This window comes from Prosopis cineraria, unplaced genomic scaffold (genome assembly GCF_029017545.1).
Source record: "Prosopis cineraria cultivar Desert tree isolate PC_DT_omini unplaced genomic scaffold, ASM2901754v1 PC3, whole genome shotgun sequence".
NCBI classification, from domain to species: domain Eukaryota; kingdom Viridiplantae; phylum Streptophyta; class Magnoliopsida; order Fabales; family Fabaceae; genus Prosopis; species Prosopis cineraria.
Window position 1 is genome coordinate 43454891 of NW_026555334.1, and position 19488 is coordinate 43474378.

The following is a 19488-nucleotide window of genomic DNA, read 5'->3' on the forward strand; positions in this document are numbered from 1 at the left end:
TGAGTCTCAATAGATAGTGAAAAGGGTCCCGAGCTCCCTTACCATAGTTCACTTGGATGTAAAAAGATACAAGTCTTTGGTAGAACAAGTGTCTAATTTTTATTAAAATGTAAATAAATTACAAACTAAAAACTGAAAAAGGCAAACGAATGTAAAATTTGTGAGTCTTTAATAGAGTGTTGACTAGTTTCTTCTGTATTTTCTCCTTCTATTTATAGTGTCAGAATAGCAGAAGCCTTTTTCTTGAAACTTAGCACATTCTGCCGAAGAATCAAGAATCTCATGAAACTTATGGCACGGTTTCTCTATTTTGATAACTAACCTGTTTCATTGAACTACTTGGGCGTATGTTTCAGCATTACTTAAGATCGTGTATTCGTGCCAATGATCTAATATTTGCAGCTAACGGAATTTTGGCATGTTTACTTTTTGTGGCCTTTATTGAGCATCGAGGCCGACCCCTTTCATTTATATTAGGCCTAACACTTTAATTATTCAATCCAACTAGTTTTGTGACCTATTTGAGTGACGTTTCATATTTAGCCCAAACACCAACAAATCAAAATAGGTATACTAACTGCTTGAAGGGTTTATCTTATGTAGAAAAGCATAAAGAAAGAATGGCGTCTGTTGTTTTCTCCAGCGATGTGCATAAAATCCTTAGACGTCCCAAGACATTCTTACTTTGTGAACATTTAGAACTGCCTGCTTACCATCAATAGTTTATGATTTCAATAAACAATTACTTTTAATTGTGTATATAATAATAATGATTACAAAGATTGACTTGCTCGTCAAGCTTTAAATGATAGTTTAAATATTAAATTTTTTTGATATCCTATTGTGTAAAAATCTTTTATAGTCTAATAACCTTATTGTTACTCTTTTGCACAATTTTTTTGAGTTTGCATAAAAAAAATAGTTCTCAACATCCCATCCTTTATCATCAAACGTAAATAAAAATAAAGTTCACCTGCATATATTGAATAAAATTTTTAAAAAGAGCCATATCATTTACCATGCATTATAAATAATGTGTTGCTAAACAAATTTTATCAATGGATTAATAATTAACATTAATAATTGATAGTAATCTTTTCATGTAATGCTTTTTAAAAATCAAGTGATTGTGTAAAATCACATTTTAGGCTTGAGATTGACGCCGACCCAATTCGTTTCGAGCGCGCTACCAGAGGTCCCGGGCTAATCGCACGCAACCCGTTATGAATCCGATAAACCTATAAATACTCGTCCTTGTTACACACTAAAAACCCTAGCCAACAGTCGTCCAAACGAGCTTTGTTCTCCACCCTTCGAATCTTACTTCTCAGGCACAACCATGGTAAAGAGACCATCCCTTTCAAGAAGCCATTCTCTTCCTCGGAAAGTGAAGGAAATATCAAAATAGTTTAAAGAGATGAAAGGCATATTTGGTCAATTTTCCTTCAATTTTTTGGGAACCAAATGAGTTCTTAAATAGTAGTAGCCAAGCGTTGTTAATCACCCTATGCGTTCTGGTATTTTTAGGCGGACGTTGAAGCAGATATCGCACCTGGACAGCCGAAGAAGAGGACATTCAAGAAGTTCAGTTTCAGAGGAGTTGATCTGGATGCGCTCCTGGACACGTCTACTGACAAGCTTGTCAAACTCTTCCATGCTCGGGCGCGCAAAAGGTGATTGATCGATTATGATTCTCCACTGTATATCGTTCATAAGTTTGTTCATAGTACACTTATCCGAGAATTTTGTGAATCACATTATTGCATTTGATGATTTAATTTCAGGTTCCAGCGGGGTCTGAAGTGAAAGCCTATGGTACTGATCAAGAAGCTGCGTAAAGCGATAAGATGTTTATGCTCGTTTTAAATGATAATTGAGTTCAGTGTGTCTATGACCAAAACGGCTTTGACTTACAAAGTTCTAATATTAGGCGAGTTATGCTGCCACTGGTGTGATTTTCGTTTTTTATCCTTTTATTGGGCCATTTTATTTATAGAGCAAGTTGGATTTCTCTTTAGTACTAACTTTCCAACCTGATATAATGTTAGTTCATTTTTGGAACATTTACGGCGAAAAAAAAGTAAGTTGTTGATCTGTTAAAATCCCTTTCATTATTGTTTCTGAGTTGTCAGTGTTAATTCTTGCTAGAAAAAAATTGAGTATTAATTTGATTGATGTTAGAACCTGACAATCTGTTGATGTGTTAGATCTTCCTAGAACCGTAGCATCACGTGGCTGGCTATAAGATGAAGTGATGCGAGATTTTTCTTTTTCTTTAGTGAAATGTTTGATGTGTACTCTTTTTTATCTTGAGTAATGTGTTCTATTAATTAGAATGATGACGTTAGTGGTGGAGATTGATGGCGTCCCCCCCCCCCCGACCCCCCACCTCTCACGATTGAAAAGGGGTATTGGTACCATAGGCAAACATAGTGGCGGCGATAGATGCTTGTGGACTATGAGAAAAACATCATAACTGCCACAGTAATAATGGTGTCACTGTTTGCCCTGCAACAATTCTTGAGAGCTTTTTTGGTGAAGCCGTTTTATGAAATTAAGGTGGTTTCAAACTGATGAAATACTTGTGGCCTACAGGCAGCATTCGTACGTAATATCCAACCTCTGTACATCCCAAATGTTATCCTTTTTCTACCCAGACCAAGCCAGGGCTCTGTATTTTACCCCAAAATGATTTATATAATTTGGTCATTAAAGAAATTGCAGGAACCGTTAGGGTGTAGAAAAACTTATGGATGGGAGAGTTTAGTAGTGATTTGCTATGGAAGATGTAAAGTTTGAGCCATTGGAAATGGGTCTTGATAGGTTCGATTATTTACTTGCTTTTGAACAGATGGAGAGTATAATGATTTTGCTAAACTGTTTACATTTTTGCTATTTTTTTTCGTTGATCACAGGAAGCTGTGAATTCTTTTCTGGTGATTCATAACTTGCCAGCAAAATTGTCACTTTACATAATCTAAATTTAGCGTGTCTGTTACAGTCCTTTAACTGTATTCTTAGCATTTGAACTTTGCTTTGCTTCTTCACCATGCCATGCTGATGTTTAAATAAATTGGCTTTATTTTACTGAGATAGAAGCAGGAGGCCCCTCTTGGTGAAAAGCCGAAACTAGTAAGGACTCACCTTCGCAACATGATCATTGTACCTGGGATGATTGGTAGCATTATTGGTGTTTACAACGGCAGGACCTTCAATCAAGTTGAAATTAAACCAGAAATGATTGGTCACTATCTAGCTGAGTTCTCAACCTCATACAAGCTTGTTAAGCATAGTAGGCCTGTTATTGCTGCCACTCACTCTCCAAGGTTTATTCCTCTCAAGTGAAAATTTCACGTCTCCATTTTTTTTTCTTTTTCAATTTATGGCCGAACTTTTGCTTGTTTTCCTGAATACCATATAAATTTTAGATGATTTTGTTACTACTTTTATGAAATTAGTTTATCACAAGTATGGACTTTTATTTATGAGCTTTGCTTGAATGTGGTAAGCAATTCAAATTGTTTGATGGGCGGGTAGAATACATAAGGATGTTTGAAATTGAAATTGGACTTCTGTTGATGTATGTCCGTGAACAAGGCTTCAAGAGTGTCCTTGAAATAATTCAAGAGTGTGCCTCTACGAAGATAATGAAATACTTGTTGGATGCTTGATTTGTATTTTTTTTTAATTTCTTAAACTACAGTTCTCAATTTTCAATCCCCACTTTTCAAAACTAAATCCCTTGATACTTTTAAGTGTGACTTTAACAAACTTGAAAGGGACCTGCGAGTGTGGGGTATTATCTAATCTATTTTTTTAAAAAAAATATGCAATAAAAAAATGTGGGAGGGAGAACAATATTTACCATATTTTATTTTATTGCATATCAAGTTTATGGTGTGAAGTGCAAATTGCTGGCGTGGTATCTAACCCTTGCTGGGTTGGAAGCTTGCATAGTTGGTCCATTGAATTTGTACTTGGGCAATCTTCAGATATTGTGCCCCAATAAAAAATAGGTGCATATGGGGAGAGCATGCATGATTCACACATACTCTTTCTGGTTGTTTAGTATAAATAAAAATAAAAAAGGGATGTCGCGAGGCGTGTCAAATATATAGGATCTTAAAAGTATGAAAGAATCTGACTTCTAATTAAATATGGAAAACTTGAGCTCCCTTGTCACAATTCATCAGAATGCAAAAATGCAAAGTGAAAAAAAAATAATGTAGATATAGAGAAGTAGAAATACAATAATTAAAGAAAAATGTAGCGGACTATGCCGACCGTATAATAAAAAATGAAGATTAAAATTACAAGTAAAAGGAAAAATAAAATAGAAGACACAAAGTCTGAGAATTTGACTGGTAGCTTCTTAATAATGATTTTTTTTTTAGAAATGACTCCTTTATTTATAGATGATCCTGGTTTGGTGCACAAGTCCTATAATCGTCACTTTTCTAGAATTTAAGAAGCACTTCCTCCATCATGACCATGGTCAGTTTTCTTACTTTCATAATTCAAGCATCATAGGTGAAGTGTGAAGATAATAATTTAGACCTAGTCTTAACTTAGTGGCTAGGGCTTCATGAATATTTATTTTTAATTATTTTAAGGTCGTTTAAGTTGAGTTGAGCTTAGGCCTGTAAATTCACAATTTGGGTGATAACAATGCCCCCTATATAAATTGGCTTGAGCCTTTGCAAGTAATTTTGTTTAGATATTTCCATTGGTCCTACTTCCAAGCATTGCATGAGTAGTATGCTTTGGAGGACCAACTCATTCTCATTCTGATTGATGGTTGATTTGGTACTTTTTCTAGAGGACACTCTTGTAGTTGAGGATTAAGGTCCACATGGTCTAGCTTAGGATCAAGTTTCTCAAGGTTTAGGATCTTAAGCTAGTTTTGGAATTGACCCTTCAAGTTTTGAGACTTCAAGGGCTAGTTTTGCAAAATCTAGTTACTGCGGGGCTCGACCTTATGGAGAGAGCCCCTGGGGAGAGAGCTTGGAATTAGTCCTTGTGAGATTGGCGTCTTAGGATCCAATCTCTGTAAACATGGCCCTTGTGGGATTAACGACTTAGGATCTTATCTCTCAAAATATGACTCCTTTATACGGAAGCCATTTAAGTTTGATAGACTAAAGGTCGTAGGTAATAACAGCTGAAGTACTGGGGTTGCAAAAAATGACATCCCAGGACTTAACAAACATGGCAAGCCAAGCCTCGTGGTTTTAGAAATTAATAGTTCAGGTATCGAGATTGTAGAAATTGTTAGCCCAGGACTTTGCTCATCTCTTTTTGGGAGGCCTTGGATGTTACTCCTTGAGCTTGTTTTACAGATTTTTAATTTTTTTTCCCACATCCTAGGTAAAGCTGTCTATTTTTCCTCAACTTGAAAATTGGCTTGAAGAGACACCTTGGAGATGGAGTCTTCTTGGTGAGCCCATACAAACTACCCCTCAAGCTTCTTAATAGTGGCTTAACTCATAAGCCCGGCTTTAGCCTTAAGGTCTTTTTGCATTTCTTGGAGAGACTTGTTGAGAGCATTGGTTGAGTGGTTCCATTTTTGAAGAGCTCCAAGAAAGGTGTCTTGGTGGTGCTGTTTTTCTTCCTTACAGCATCTTGTCCTTTATCTTCCCTAGCGGCTAAACGAGCCTGCCATTAAGTTAAACTCGCCATATCTCCTTTGAAGGATGTTATAGCAGTCTTCATAATTAATCTTCTTATCGAAGGGCACGTTAAGAGATTACCCCCTGAGTTTATCTATTCTTTGAACGTGTGAGCCAATTGGAGCTTGCTCCTACCTCGATCTAGACAGCATAACTGAGATGTTCCTTAATCCATCCTTAAGAGTTAGCAACATATTTCTTTGCCTCTCATCAGCTTGGCATTCCAACTTCTCTCGAGCTTTAGTTTGTGCCTACTAGTTTTTTAATGTTGGCTCTCAAGTTCTCTACTAGTTCTTGTAAGGTTGTTGAATTTTGTCCTGTTATCCCACTGTCACTAGAGTGCAAGAGGCCCGTACTTCACATTCTGCGTGCGCAGTCACGTTCTCTTAATTATAAGACTCAGGTCTATTCTTTTTAATAACATATTAATTCTTACGTGTCCTAGGCATTTTGTTTACATGTGTCCTACCGAGTGTGCCAAAAGATTGTTTGTCGAAAAAGGAGATGTCGTGAGGCGTGTCAGAGACATGGAGTCTTAAAAGAATGAAAGAATGTGACTTCTAATTAAATATGGGGACCCAAGCTCCCTTACTACAATTCACTTGAATTCGAGAATGCAATGAAAAAAATTAATATAGATGCAAGGAAGCATAAATACATTAATTAAAAAAAGAGGTAGCGTGCTATGTCGATTGTACAATAGAAAAGTAAAGACTAAAACTACATGATAAAAGGGGAAAATAAAGCAGCAGACGCAAAATCTAGAAACTTGACTGATAGTTTGTTAATGATGATAATTGTTTGTTATGAGAAAGGACTCCTCTATTTATAGATGATCCTAACTTAGTGCATAAGTCTTATGATCGTTACTTTCTTTGAATTTAGGAAGCACTTATTCCATCGTGACCACTCTCCCCGCTTTCATAATTCAAGCATCATGGGTGAAGTGTGGAGATAATGGCCTAGACCCAGTTTTAACTTAGTGGTTAAAATTTTATGAATATTCATTTTTAATTGTTTTAAGGTCGGTTTAGTTGAATTGAGTCCAAACCTTCAAATTCACAATTTGAGTACAAATACTGCTATCCTACTTTTTCATAGAAATGTGATCCCATTAGTAGGTCTAAGGGATCATTCGGTATCCATTTGCAATCACCAGCTTAGTTGGACAGTTGAGGATACTTAACAAAACACGATAGTATAATGAGAAGCCGCACTTATTTCCCTTGGGAAATTAGAGATATCTAAGGAAGATGTCAATCCCCTCACATAATTTTTTATTATATTTTTTGAGAGGATGACGAATATGCTAATTAGCTTGCGATCGGCTCATAATCTTGGTATTCAATTTTTATCATTTATTGATCCTCCCTTGGGACGCAAGAGACGGAACAAGTTGGATTAACAAAATACTTAGTGTATCCTACCATGTTATGTTATTTTACATGGTTGTTGAAATTCAGAGACAGCAGAACAGTGTAATGCCTCTATCCCTTGTATATTTTAGTTGTATTGCTGGTAAAAGATGTTTAGTTTCTGAAAGTGTTACCCGAGAAATTGTGTCCTTCTCCTTCGTTTTGTCCCACCCAATATTGTGATAGGCATGTTACCCCACAAGTGCCCATTTGTTCGAGCTATGCACATTACTGTGCTGCGCCTCTAACAAGCCTGAGTGCCTTTTTTCCATTGGGAACGTAATCAATGTATTTGACCAGAAAACAATCCACATGCTAAGGGCAACAAATTGAATAAAGTCTAGCAAAATGCCGACGTGAAAGGTTGTGACTCTTTGCTGCTCCTGGTAAATCCTAGCACAGCTAACCATTGTATACTATTCAGAAGCTGCTCGGATGCAAAATCAACATGATTGTTGCGATTAGCGAAATTATAAGAATAGAAGCGATGGCCGGTATAATCAGACATTGCGTGAAAAACTGTTATATTAAACTACTCTTCTGCAAAAGTAGAGTACACCTGGAAGGAATCGAATACAGAATACTCACCAGCAGACGCCTTCTTTGATGCATATATGTTGGACTAGAGATATTCCCTCACAATCAAATTCCTAGATCTTCGTGGTCACCAAGGCAAAATATCACCTTTTTTTTTTTAAAGGCATTTCATTCATGTAGAATCCGAATCCCCTAAATTGTTCATAACATGCTAGTGATAAACGACATAATTCTTACCATTTGAAACTACCCATTTTACAGCAATCTGCCTTCTGGACACTGCTTATCTTCGCTTTCTAGCTAGATGGCTCATTCAGCCAAACCTCCCAAATCCATGCTTGCACCACTTACAAGTTACGATTATGTACAGCACCAACACGATCCAGCCTGAATCATGGATTTGCAGATTGTGCTGATATTCTAGGGTGGTTGTGCTCACCTTCATATGTAACAATTAGCATTGAAGCGTCTTCTAAGCACCTCTCCACATGCTTCCTAGCAGGGCACCCTCTCATGCTGCTGCACTTGTAGTATCCTCTGCACGAAAGGGGATGATACTCAGTTTCGTTCATATTAAAGCTTGTAGTTCATGGTCTAAGATTATACTAAATTTGTTCGACATGAAGCTGGTAACCCAAGTTTCAATTTACTTCTCATTGTTGATTGCACGAATGGAAAAGCAAAAGCCTTACAAACAGGACTTTGTGCTGAGAATACCAGAATGCCATATTCAACAAACACAGCAGTGAATACAATTACAGTTGTGAGGTCTGTACTAAAAGGCCTGGAAGTTGATTTTATAAGTTCACACCAACCAACCAAACAGTTAAGGGATCTTATTGCATACCTAGGATGAGGAGAGCCTTTGATTGGCTTCTGCCCATATTTTCTCCATGAATAATCATCAGGGGGTATATCAGCAAGCTTGTTGCTAATGGCAGGCACCTTGATTGACCTCTTCACTCTATGCTTTCTGTGGAGAGCACAAGCTATGTTAAAAACATATCAAACTTCCCCATCAAGGAACCACCTTTAATACAAGGAAGTTAATAGCAGAACTAAGGAGAAAAAGGAGACAACCATCAAATCAAGACACGCTTAATGGAGGAAGTCTGACCTCTTCTTTGAGCAATGGCATCTAGTACTGCTCCAACATTTCACACTGCCCTCATCTTTGCCAGAACACTTTCTCTTGTGGTGTTGTGAATTCTGATCTGAAGAGTGTGGAGCTCCTATTAAATGGAAGGCACTCCCATCCATATTAGCAACGCTTCCATCTATGCTCAAGGAAGAAATGAAAGACCTAGTAGATGACATCGTTAGTGTGCAGCTAGAGCTATCAAAATTCAGATTGATTCCACTATTGTTCTTTCGAAACATCATTTCTGCTTGGTGCTTCTTTTGTTGCTGTTGTAGCAATATTCTTTGCTGCTCCTGCTGCTGCTGAAGCAAGTTATAGTGCTGCGATGACACTGGAGGGTTAAGGTGTAGGGGATTTTTACCACTTGAACCCAATTCCAAAGATGGGTTTCCCAGAGACAGAGAGTTTCCAATGTTCGAGCCCAACTCCTGAATTGAATTGTCAGAAGAGCAAGGTTGCAGAGACAGCAGATTTTTGGGACAGTGGTTTGATTTGGAATTTGGATTGTCCAAGAGAATACTTTGAGGGAAAGGGATTTGAAGTTTTTTGAGCTTCCTGACTCTTGCATGACCCAAACCTTTGTTGAGCAAGGAAACAACTTTCTTGAATCTGGATACAGCCTCGCCAGTTTCCACCATTAAATTGGCATAAGGAACCTGATCCTGGCGCTGAGACAGCAAACTCAGAACTCTGTGGCACCTTTCAACAGCTGCTCTGTTTGCTTCTTCAACCTCCTCCATGCTAGCTTCTAGCTAAATCTAACAGTTAGAAAGATCAAAGTAAAAACGCAGTTCTCCAAAGCCAGGGGGGGCAGAAACCTAAGACAAGAAAGAACATCAGAAAATCAGAAAATCCCATATGTTAGCAGATATATAAGACATTCGGATCACATGCGCCAAATTGTAAGAGCCAGGAACAGAGAATCCCATTTACATCAAACAACAAGCCAAGCAGCGGATTTTTTAATCCAACTCCGAAAATTTCACTTCATGAAAGGCTTAACTTGGGAAAGAAAGACCCAGCGGTGAGTGGCAGTAATCCAGTGGGACAGTGAATAATGGGGTGAAAAAGTCTAAACAGAATCTGCGAAAGTACAGGAATCGACCCAATTTCCAGTAAGAAAAAAAATGAGAAAAGCATCAAAGGACGGACCTTGATGGACTTGGTACTATCAAACCCTAGATTCTTCTTCCATCGGATTGCGATTGAAAGGTGCGAAAGAGAAGACTTCGGTTCGCTCTGAGAAATCACACACAGAATAAGAGTACCAAGCTTGCAACTTTATTCTTGTTATATTCCTAGTTTCCTCAATAAGATTACGCAATATTATATTTTACGCTGTGGATGCACAAATCAGGAGCATGAAGGAGCAGGAAGGAAGAGGGAAAATGAGAAAATAATAAACATGAGAAAGAGAAGCTATTTGGGAGAGAGAGAGAAGGTGGAAGAAACGGAATTTAAATAAGCAAAGGCAGAGGAACTGAAAGGAAACTGCCGTCTCTGTCACAGATTTGAAGGGGGTCCCATCCGAAGACCTTTGTTATTCGTTTCCTTTCTTCCGTTTCAACTTTAATTAATCTTTCATAAGACCTACCACTCCAGCTTCATTTTTACCACTTCACCTCCGTTGCCACATTAATTTCTTGCCCCCATTGCTCTGACCTCCACTTCTCAAGAATCTTGGGAATCTTAATGGAAGCTTTTGTTCTGGACTTCCTTCCCTTATCATTTGATCTGGTTTGATTATTATCAATCACGTCCCTATGTTTTTATGATAATATAGAAATAATTCTTATGGTTTGAATTAGTGTCATAACCATATAAAAATTCTAGAATCAAATATTTCGTCTATTTAAAATATTAAAAATATTTTATATTTTTTAATATTTAATTTTTTAATATTTAACTCGTTAAAACATGCCTTACATTTTTTAATGAAGGGAGTATATTTTTTCAATATTATTTTTAAACTATAAATTTTTTTTACCTATAAACTATGAAAATTACGGGTACTTTTATATAATTATGAAATCATATAAACCAAGTTGATAAATAATACTCATATGGACTAGATTGATTACTGACAAAAATTAAAGATCAAAAGATTTTCTTTTCCCGAAACTGAGTTTTACAAATATTGAGACAAATATATTCTCACGTTGTTTTAGGAAAAACTGCCTAGCTTCGACTGAGAAGGTCAGTTCCTAAACACACACGAGAACAATTTCAAATTTTAGGTATGGCTCCCTCCGAATATTAGATGCTTTCTAAAAATATAATCAGATCCATTTTACAAATTATTAGTTAATGAGATTACTCTGTTTCAAATTAAAATTTTTAAATTTTGCTTAAAAAGTAATGAAGAGATAAAAAATAATATTATGTAACTTTTTTACTTTTTAATTGAGAGTCATATTTAAAATTTTATTTACTTTTATTTTTTTTCTTTTCTTATATTTGCATTGATGAAATTGATAGACATAACTTATAAATAAAATTGGAGAGCATGGAGTAATAATTAATTATAATTTTATGCAACGTGCTCAGTAAAAATAAGAAAATATTTATTATAATTACTTGAGTAAAATACATTGACTTCCTTTTCAATTTGTTAAAATTACAAAGCCTGCATATCTATTTTGTTCAAAATAAAATTATTAATTATATCTTATAATCTAATTGTCTACCATCTCTCCCAATTTACAAAATTTAAATAATTATGTCAATATTTAAGTAAATAATTTAAAAATATTGTTTCATTAATTCTTGTAACTATATGGTTGAATTTTTTAAAGCTACTAAATAAATACATTTACATAACTAAAAATTTAAAATATAAATAAAAAATAAAAATTTACATGCATGAATTTTTGGGACAATTTAAATAATTTTTAGATAACAATTATATTTAAATAGAAGTACTCTGGTTTAATACATATGACTTAATGTCAACTAAAAGCAGATGAAAATGAAATCTTAAAAATAAAAAAATATTTGTGTTTTGTAAATAACCAAACTAAAAAGTTTTTTAAAAATAGAATAAAGGTATTTATAATTAAAATAAAATATAAGGGATGCTAATTGTTAGGGTGTGTTATTCTGATTACTTTTAATCAAATGAACATCACATGATTGTATTTTTATTATATTTATTGTTATATAAAATCTAATAAATAAACCACAGTAATAATTTATAGAAAAAATTACATTAAGTGATCACTCAAGCAAATTATTCATCAACAAAGATAAACAACAAATTCCGTTTAAAAAAAACAAGCCACAGTTTATTTTAACAGATCATTTCGTAATAATTTTTGTTTATAAATAATTTTTTTAAGGTGTCCTTGAATGTAATTTTTTTAATTTATACATTATATTTTATAAATAATTACTTTATATAATTTATAATTTTTAATATTGGTGTTAATGATTTAATTGATTGTGGATAAAACGAGAAGATAAAGGCGAAGGCAAGAGATGCAAGAGAAAAGAGAGCTGTGATTAACTTTGCTTCGAAGCATCCATCTAATCTGCGGCGTGTATGAAAATGTCCGCCAAACAGTGGGGTCCATGCAATAAAATAGCCGTTATGAACCAATCAATGCCTAGACGCGTGTAAAACACCCACCAAAGGTCCTGACTCGGAACCCAAGGTAGTGCTCCAGTTTGACTGCGCCACTGCCCACGCTACGCCCCCGTCTTCGCTATCTTGCGCCGGGGGAACACTGCCGTTGTCTCCCACCACATCGCTAGGTCCCGCCTCGTTGACTTTATTGCTTGTAAAGTGGCTCATGTTCTGTATGATTCTCTCTCAGTTGTGCATCTTGCGCTCTGTACATCGGCTGCATGACGCTCTAGTTTCCCCGAAACAAGCCTTAGCGACTCTCCCTCTTCTTTTTTTTTCTTTTTCTTTTTTCAGTATTAATTATTTTCTTTAAAAAAAACATCATATCATATGTTAATGTGTTTTACTCTAATTATATAAAAATCCATGCATAAGAGCTTAATACTGAAAAATTTAAAACAAAATTTGCGTGCAGTCCTGTAGATTATCAAACATGTGAGATTTTAATTCTATTTTAAAAAAAAAAAACAGTTTCTCTTTTTTGGCCGCAAAAAGTAGTTTTGTTTGTGGTTTTCTTGGGGATAAATTAATTGTGGTATTTAAAGAAAAGTGGATAAGATGGATTCCTATGTGAAGCCCACACAGAGGAAGATGCACTGGGCAATGACAATCAACCAAATTGAAAATGTGCATTTGTTGAAGTTTTATTAATTGATACATGTAGAAGAGGGATAATCTTGGCTCCACGAACCAGATAGTACAATTAATATCTTAGAAACCACTTGATCAAAATTTAATAAAATTGGTGGTTAGCTTATGGGATCCAGTTATTTGTATTATTTCTCAGACAGCGATTGCGGCTGTATCTGCATAAAAAAGCCTACTTGTTTCGTTTCATAGTATTACCTCCCCCCCCCCCCCTTAACAGTGGCAAGCCGAGGTTTGAGATTATACAACACAAGTTACAATAAACTAAGTACAAGAGCATGAACTCTTATCTATATCATAGATATCCTTGCAAATCTGTGGCACTTTTAAGAGGCTTCATAATACTGCCGTTTATCTCCTTTGACATAATGAGCCTGACTGAATCCATTTCGAAATATTCATAATTGAAAGCCTCTTATTATGGGAAAATTTTAGCATAGGATCACAGAAGAGATTTTATTTTAAATTAGGTTCGATAAATTTTGAAAATTTAGTACAAGATCAAGAAACCTAATTGAAAATAAGTTTTGAAACAAAATGCCTTTATTATTTTTCATGAAAAAAAAAATCCTCCTCCTCTTCCCTTATCAATCTAGCCGATGGCCACGGCAACATTTGCAATGTTCTTTCCTGTCTTCACGCCTTGTCTTCAGCCCAAACCCTTGCCATCATCCAGCTTCCAAAGAATTCCAAGACATGGGGAAATGACCACAAGGCCTCATCTTCCCATTGTCAACCACCTTGACTGGTGACTTCACCTGCGATAATGTGTCCTCATCTCACTACCCTCCGAAGGGTCGGAGTTCGTGGCACAGCTTTTCTCGCCATCCGAGCCTCCAACTATGGCTTCGATTCTCAATAATTAGCCCGCCGTGAATGACTCGATGCAGCAAAAGATCCTCTTGCCAGATAAATCTTTGTTGGAGCTCAAGTCTAAGTGTATGTTTGAATTGAATTCTAACTTAAGTTGGAATAGCTCTAATTTAAGTTGGGATGTTAAACGTTCAATTTATCATGTTTGGATAAAAAAAAAAAAAAAAAACAACCATAGTTAAGGTCCAAACCAGCGTTTTTAACAAAGCTCATTCATCTTGAGGGCTTAAATGCTTTTTGAATTTTTATTCTCTCTTTTCTTTATCTGCTATCTACGGATCTACCCTAGCCATGTTGTCCCAAGCTTCCTTCTTCATTGTCGTTCCCATGGTTGCTCCGGCTTACCCATCACTCTCCCTAGTCTATTGGATCTGACAAGAGATCACAATCACCGCCACCGACACCCGGTCTCCACCGCGTGTGTTGCTCGCACTAAGTTGCATTATTGTCGTCCCTACTTCGAAGTGTGGCTCCTGGCCTCCACCTCCTCCGTCGAAATGAAACATAGAAGATCATGAAAGCTCCTAATGAAAGGATAAAGCTAACACATGCTGGAAGATGAAGCTGCGGGAATAATGAAATGAAAATGGGAAGGTGAAAGGGACTGGGTCCCACCATTTTTCCACTTCTTTTTCTTAAATGTTCTTTTCTTAATTTTTTTAATATAAAATTCTTACATAATTTTAAAAATAATATTTCATGATTTCATAAATAATCATATCATCTCTTCATAATTTTCTATCATTTCTTAATGCTCCTATAAAATCTAAAGGAGTAAACTTCACTTGTAAAAATAACTCTTAATATTTAGATGATTAAAAATCCTTTAAAAAAAAATAAAATATTTTTTAATCCTACTTAACCTTGTTACTGTTACTATTACTATTACTATTACTATCACTATTACTACTACCCAATTATTTTTGTTTTAAAAAAAATCATGACTAAGTATTATATACTTAAAACTTAACTCATTTTGGTAAACTCTCTTTCAAATAATTATCTAATAAATTTCAATTATCATAAAACAATTCTATAAGATCAATTTGTAGATCATATCAATTAAATATTTTATAATTTATGAATTTATTTTAGCTTTTTATTATTGAATATTTAAGATTTTTTACTTATTAATTGTAATTATAATTTTATTATTTTTTTACTTTTTAATTAATAAAAAACATACATATAAAAAAATTATGTTTATTTTTATTATTAAATATCTTAACTGACTTTTGAATTAAATTATTTAAATAAATTTATGTTTATCTAACTGGCTTTTTAAAAAAAGATATCTAAACATAAATCACATTACATTAACTAACTTTTTTTTCTAACCTTAATTTATTAACCCCAATTCAATTTTACACTTAATTATAAATTTTTTAATTCAAACAGTGAAAAAGCCCCCTTTTCAGTTACATTAGCTATACCCCATGTTACAATTGTTACTTTTGCATTTAGCCACTATTTTCTCTTTTGGGTATTTTATGCTTCTTTTCTGTTTTTTACGCACACGGCCCTAGCCCATGTAGGTCAGTATAAGAGAAATAGCTGTGCACCGAGACGGTTGTCGAATATGTGTTTGGCATTTTTCCTCTCTCTCTCTTTCTTTCTTCCTCTCTTCCCTACCTCTCTGACTGTGCTCATTGTCTTCCGTATTCTCGGTTTCTTCTTTGGGTACTAACACCCCATGATCCTCGTCTTGATCTTAAGAGGCATGGTTATGATATGGTTTGTACAGGTGTCGGTGTCGCTCTGTTTAGATATGTTGCTAAACTAAAACGTGGGCGATTTAGTTTTGTTGGGACGTTAGTCCATACGTTAATATTCGAGCATTATAATAAGATGCTTGAATTAGAATAGAAACTACTAGTTGTTGCTGGAAATTAAAGTCACTACTACAAAAAAGGCAAGATGCCATATAGGATCACATATATAGAAGCAGTTTTAATTAAAAAAAAAACATTTCCAAAACACAAGGTGGGACATATCAGGGCGTTTCCAATTAAAAATGCTCTGGTATGTTGGCATCTTCAGGAGCTTTTACAATCACAAATGCTCCCATCAACGTTAAAAATATTTTAAAAGTAATATAAAATCCTACAAGAGTGTTAGAGGTCAAAAATGTTCTCACAGGGCCAAGATCTATGGGGGCTTTTTTATGTAGAAAAATTCTTGCAGGCTGACATGCAAGAGCATTTCAAAAACACTTTTGTACATACGGGAGCGTTGATTTTTGGAGCATTTCAAAAACGCTTCTAAAGGCTAAATGTAAATATTTCCATAGACTTCTTTCATAGTAGTGAGTTTTGGTTATTGGAGTTCTTCATGACTTGTGTTTAAATGCATTCTTGTTCTTCTCCATATATCTAGTTATTAGCATGTTCGTTAGTCATTTGTGAGTTTGAGATTTTGATTGTTGTCTTGAGATTCAAATATTCTTCTGCGTTTCAAATATGTTCTAGATGGGGAATGATATGTGCATATTATACTAATAAATAGGTATAGATTTTGAATTATAATCCATTAAATTTATTAATATTTTATACTTATTTTACTAATTTTTACATATTTCCCTCCCATCGCTCAATTATAAAACAAGAAGAGATTTTGATACATAATCTACCCATATTTTATATCTTTTATGCTGTACAAAAAAATTCAAAAAATAAATTAAAGGATTGAAGAAAATAAAAAGATGGAGCTCTTATTATATATATATATATATAAAGAAGATAATATATATTTATGTTATATATATATATATGAAAGAGGAGAGAGAACAATATATCTTGGAAGAGAAGAATATTAGATTTCAAATCAAATAAAATCAAAAGAAAAATAATATTTTGATATTTTAGAACAATTAGGAGATGTTACCTGTTGAATGTTTATAAATAAGGGCTTCTAGGGTTATTTAAGGGAAGTCACCTTCATATCTGAAAGTTAGAAGGCAGAGCATGGAGTCTAAAAGGGTTGTTTCAAGCTATGAATCTGTCCTTTTCTTTATTATTTTTATTTTGTTTATGTTTTTTATTGGAATGTTTTCTATTGACTCTATAATTGTTGCTAACCTCTTAATTAAGGTAAGAAGTAGTTTGATTGAGATGAATTTTGCTCCTTTTGATTTGGTTATTTCACTTTTTTTGATGAACTCAATGTCTTGTCTATGAGATTTTAACGTTTCTATTTATATTTATTTTTTTCATTTTAATTACTCTTATATAGATGATAATGATATAATAAACTGAAAAATGAAAAACCCATGTAAACATTGACACAAATAAGTAAAGTAGGAATAATTTATGAGTTTACGGTGGTTTATATTGTAGTTTTATGATTTAGTTAGAGAATAAAATTTAGTGAGAGCTAAATTTACCTATAATTAAATATATCTTAATATATTGAAAGATAATTAATACACTTTAAAAACAATTGTTACAATAAAAGAAGAAAAAATAATTAAATAAATTAGAATAAACCATCTTAATAGGTGAATCCTATCCCTAATGCTTCCATAATTGGTTGGTTCGTTGTTTTTTCTTGTTTTTATTATTTGCGTTATTAATTACATATTAAACCTCTTTCCAAACTATTATTTATTTTTATAAATAACAAAGTTAATTACTTTTTCCAAGGTTCAACTCCTGTAATACTCTGATAATTATTACTACATTCATCACATGCATTGACAAGGCCGTTCATTGAAATTTTTCTTTGATTGATGTTTTGTTTAATCCGATGGCCACTGGAGGGGTGGTCCAGCGGTGGGTTCCGACAAGTACGACTTTTTCCCCAATCAACAACAACAACAACAACAACAAAGGGCGTTATGATCAATTTCTCTTCAGAACTTATTTCCAATTAAGTCTCTTGGTCCTGCATTCAATTTTTAGAATTTATTGGACCTGATTTGAAATAAAGTTCCATCTGTGGTCCAATACTGAATTTCTCCATATTATTACTCCAATGTTTTTATGACCACCTTTTGCTCTCGTGCATGTATTGTTATCATCCTATTAAATTTCGATCCTTTATTTTTTTTCTTTTGTTCGAACAATGAATATGTATTGCTTTTGATTTTTTTCCACATGGCTTTAGTTTTAATAATAAAATAGGTTTCTGGAATATAATCTACTGATGCTGTTTTAGATAACCTGTGGTGGAAGTGGGTGGTGGAAAAAATATCAGCCTTTATAGCTACTTGCGATGGCTGATGCAGCAAGGTTATCCTACTGCTTTTACAACTGTAGATAGCCTCGTATTGCATAACAGAGGAAAGTGGAATAGGAAGCTAGTGTTTGATTACTATGTTCAGTTTACTGCTGAGAAGATTTTGCTCACAACATTTTCTACCTCAGGTATATTCTAGATACTTTAATTTGGGATGGCAGTCCGGATGGCTGTTTTAAAGTAAAGGATGCTTGTGATATTTATTAAATACCCATTTGCAAAGATCTTTTGTGGATAGTTGTTATTTGGATAATACCTGTAACTCTAAGGATTAATCTGTTTATTTTGGAAGTTGATGAGGAATGAAGTACCTGTTACTCAGACTCTCCAACAACATCATCTCCCTGTTACTATTAATTGTTTTTCTGTGGAGGTGATGCGGAATCTACAGGACATGTTTTCTTGATCGTCATTTTGCGAGAGCCATTTGATTTGCATCTCATTTGAGTCTCAGAATATCTCAGCGTAATCATGATTTTGTTAAATGGTTAAAGGATTCAGTTTTAATTCTAGACTCTGATGGAAGAGCCGAATTTCTGGCAATTCTCCATGCTATTTGGAGAAATAGGAATCGCTTGGTTCATCAAGGTATTAAGGCAAATCCTCTAAGTGTTCTCAAGGATATCTCAACTATCAATCAAATTCTGGGCTTCTTTACTTCATGATAAGGTTGAAGTTGTGGAAGGAGTTCAGTTTCAGTCTGGATACTTCAGATTTACTTTATTTTTATATTTTATTATATATTTATTAAAATATGAAATATAAAATTTTAATAAATCTATTTTATCATTAATCTGGATAATACAGATTTAATTTGAATAATTTAATTTAATATTATTTTTTAAATTTTGTTAAGTTGAATATCTAGATATACTTTGGATAGACTATATTTAAAGTAAATCTGAATAGTCAATTGTGAATTTTTTAAAAAAATTAATATTAAATTAAACTATTTAAATTAATTTTGTATTATTCAAATTAATAATAAAATAAATTTATTAAAATTTTTATAATTTTTTTATAATAAAAATAAAAATAAATTTTATAAAATCTGAACCGTCATATTAAAAAATTTAAACGATCCAGATGCTTATCAAGTGATAAGCACCACCAAAACAAAATCCTCGTGGGAGATACTACGAGAGGGTAGTTCAATTTTAATAGTACTCTGGATATCGAGGGCTAGAGAATTGAGCTGGTCAACTTTTCAAAGTCAAAAACTTTCATTTTTATTGACTCAGCTTTCTTTTCTTTCAGATGACCAAGATAACCAGCTGTTGGTCTTTCACGGAAAGCTCAAGGAGGACAACTTCCATGACTAGAAGGATTCTTTGTTTAATTACA

At 34.0% G+C, this 19488-nt stretch overlaps 1 protein-coding gene and 1 pseudogene across 2 annotated transcripts; one reads left to right on the plus strand and one right to left on the minus strand.

The window, feature by feature from the left end:
- Window positions 1-1185: 1185 nt before the first annotated feature.
- LOC129305066 (40S ribosomal protein S15-like) lies at window positions 1186-3468 on the plus strand (annotated as a pseudogene).
- A 4123-nt stretch (window positions 3469-7591) lies between these two features.
- On the minus strand, window positions 7592-10202 carry LOC129305065 (probable WRKY transcription factor 21). Of its 2 annotated transcripts, none has more exons than XM_054944980.1 (4): window positions 9915-10202; window positions 8739-9520; window positions 8469-8594; window positions 7592-8158 (listed from the first exon to the last, which is right to left on the minus strand). In XM_054944980.1, the coding sequence occupies exons 2-4, from the start codon at window positions 9500-9502 to the stop codon at window positions 8014-8016; spliced, it is 1035 nt and encodes a 344-aa protein (XP_054800955.1). In that variant the 5' UTR covers window positions 9503-9520; window positions 9915-10202; the 3' UTR covers window positions 7592-8013. The 2 variants fall into 2 exon arrangements, with proteins under 2 accessions (XP_054800955.1, XP_054800954.1); XM_054944979.1 differs by having other exon boundaries at window positions 8739-9580.
- Between the last annotated feature and the right edge of the window lie 9286 nt (window positions 10203-19488).

Excerpts from the sequence above, each read along its gene's own strand:
- LOC129305065 (XM_054944980.1), bottom strand. The coding sequence starts at position 9,502 with ATGGAGGAGGTTGAAGAAGCAAACAGAGCAGCTGTTGAAAGGTGCCAC. Across the intron at positions 8,595-8,738 it reads TGCCATTGCTCAAAGAAGAG|AAAGCATAGAGTGAAGAGGT; the intron begins GTCAGACTTCCT and ends TGCTCTCCACAG. Across the intron at positions 8,159-8,468 it reads AAAGGCTCTCCTCATCCTAG|AGGATACTACAAGTGCAGCA; the intron begins GTATGCAATAAG and ends CCTTTCGTGCAG.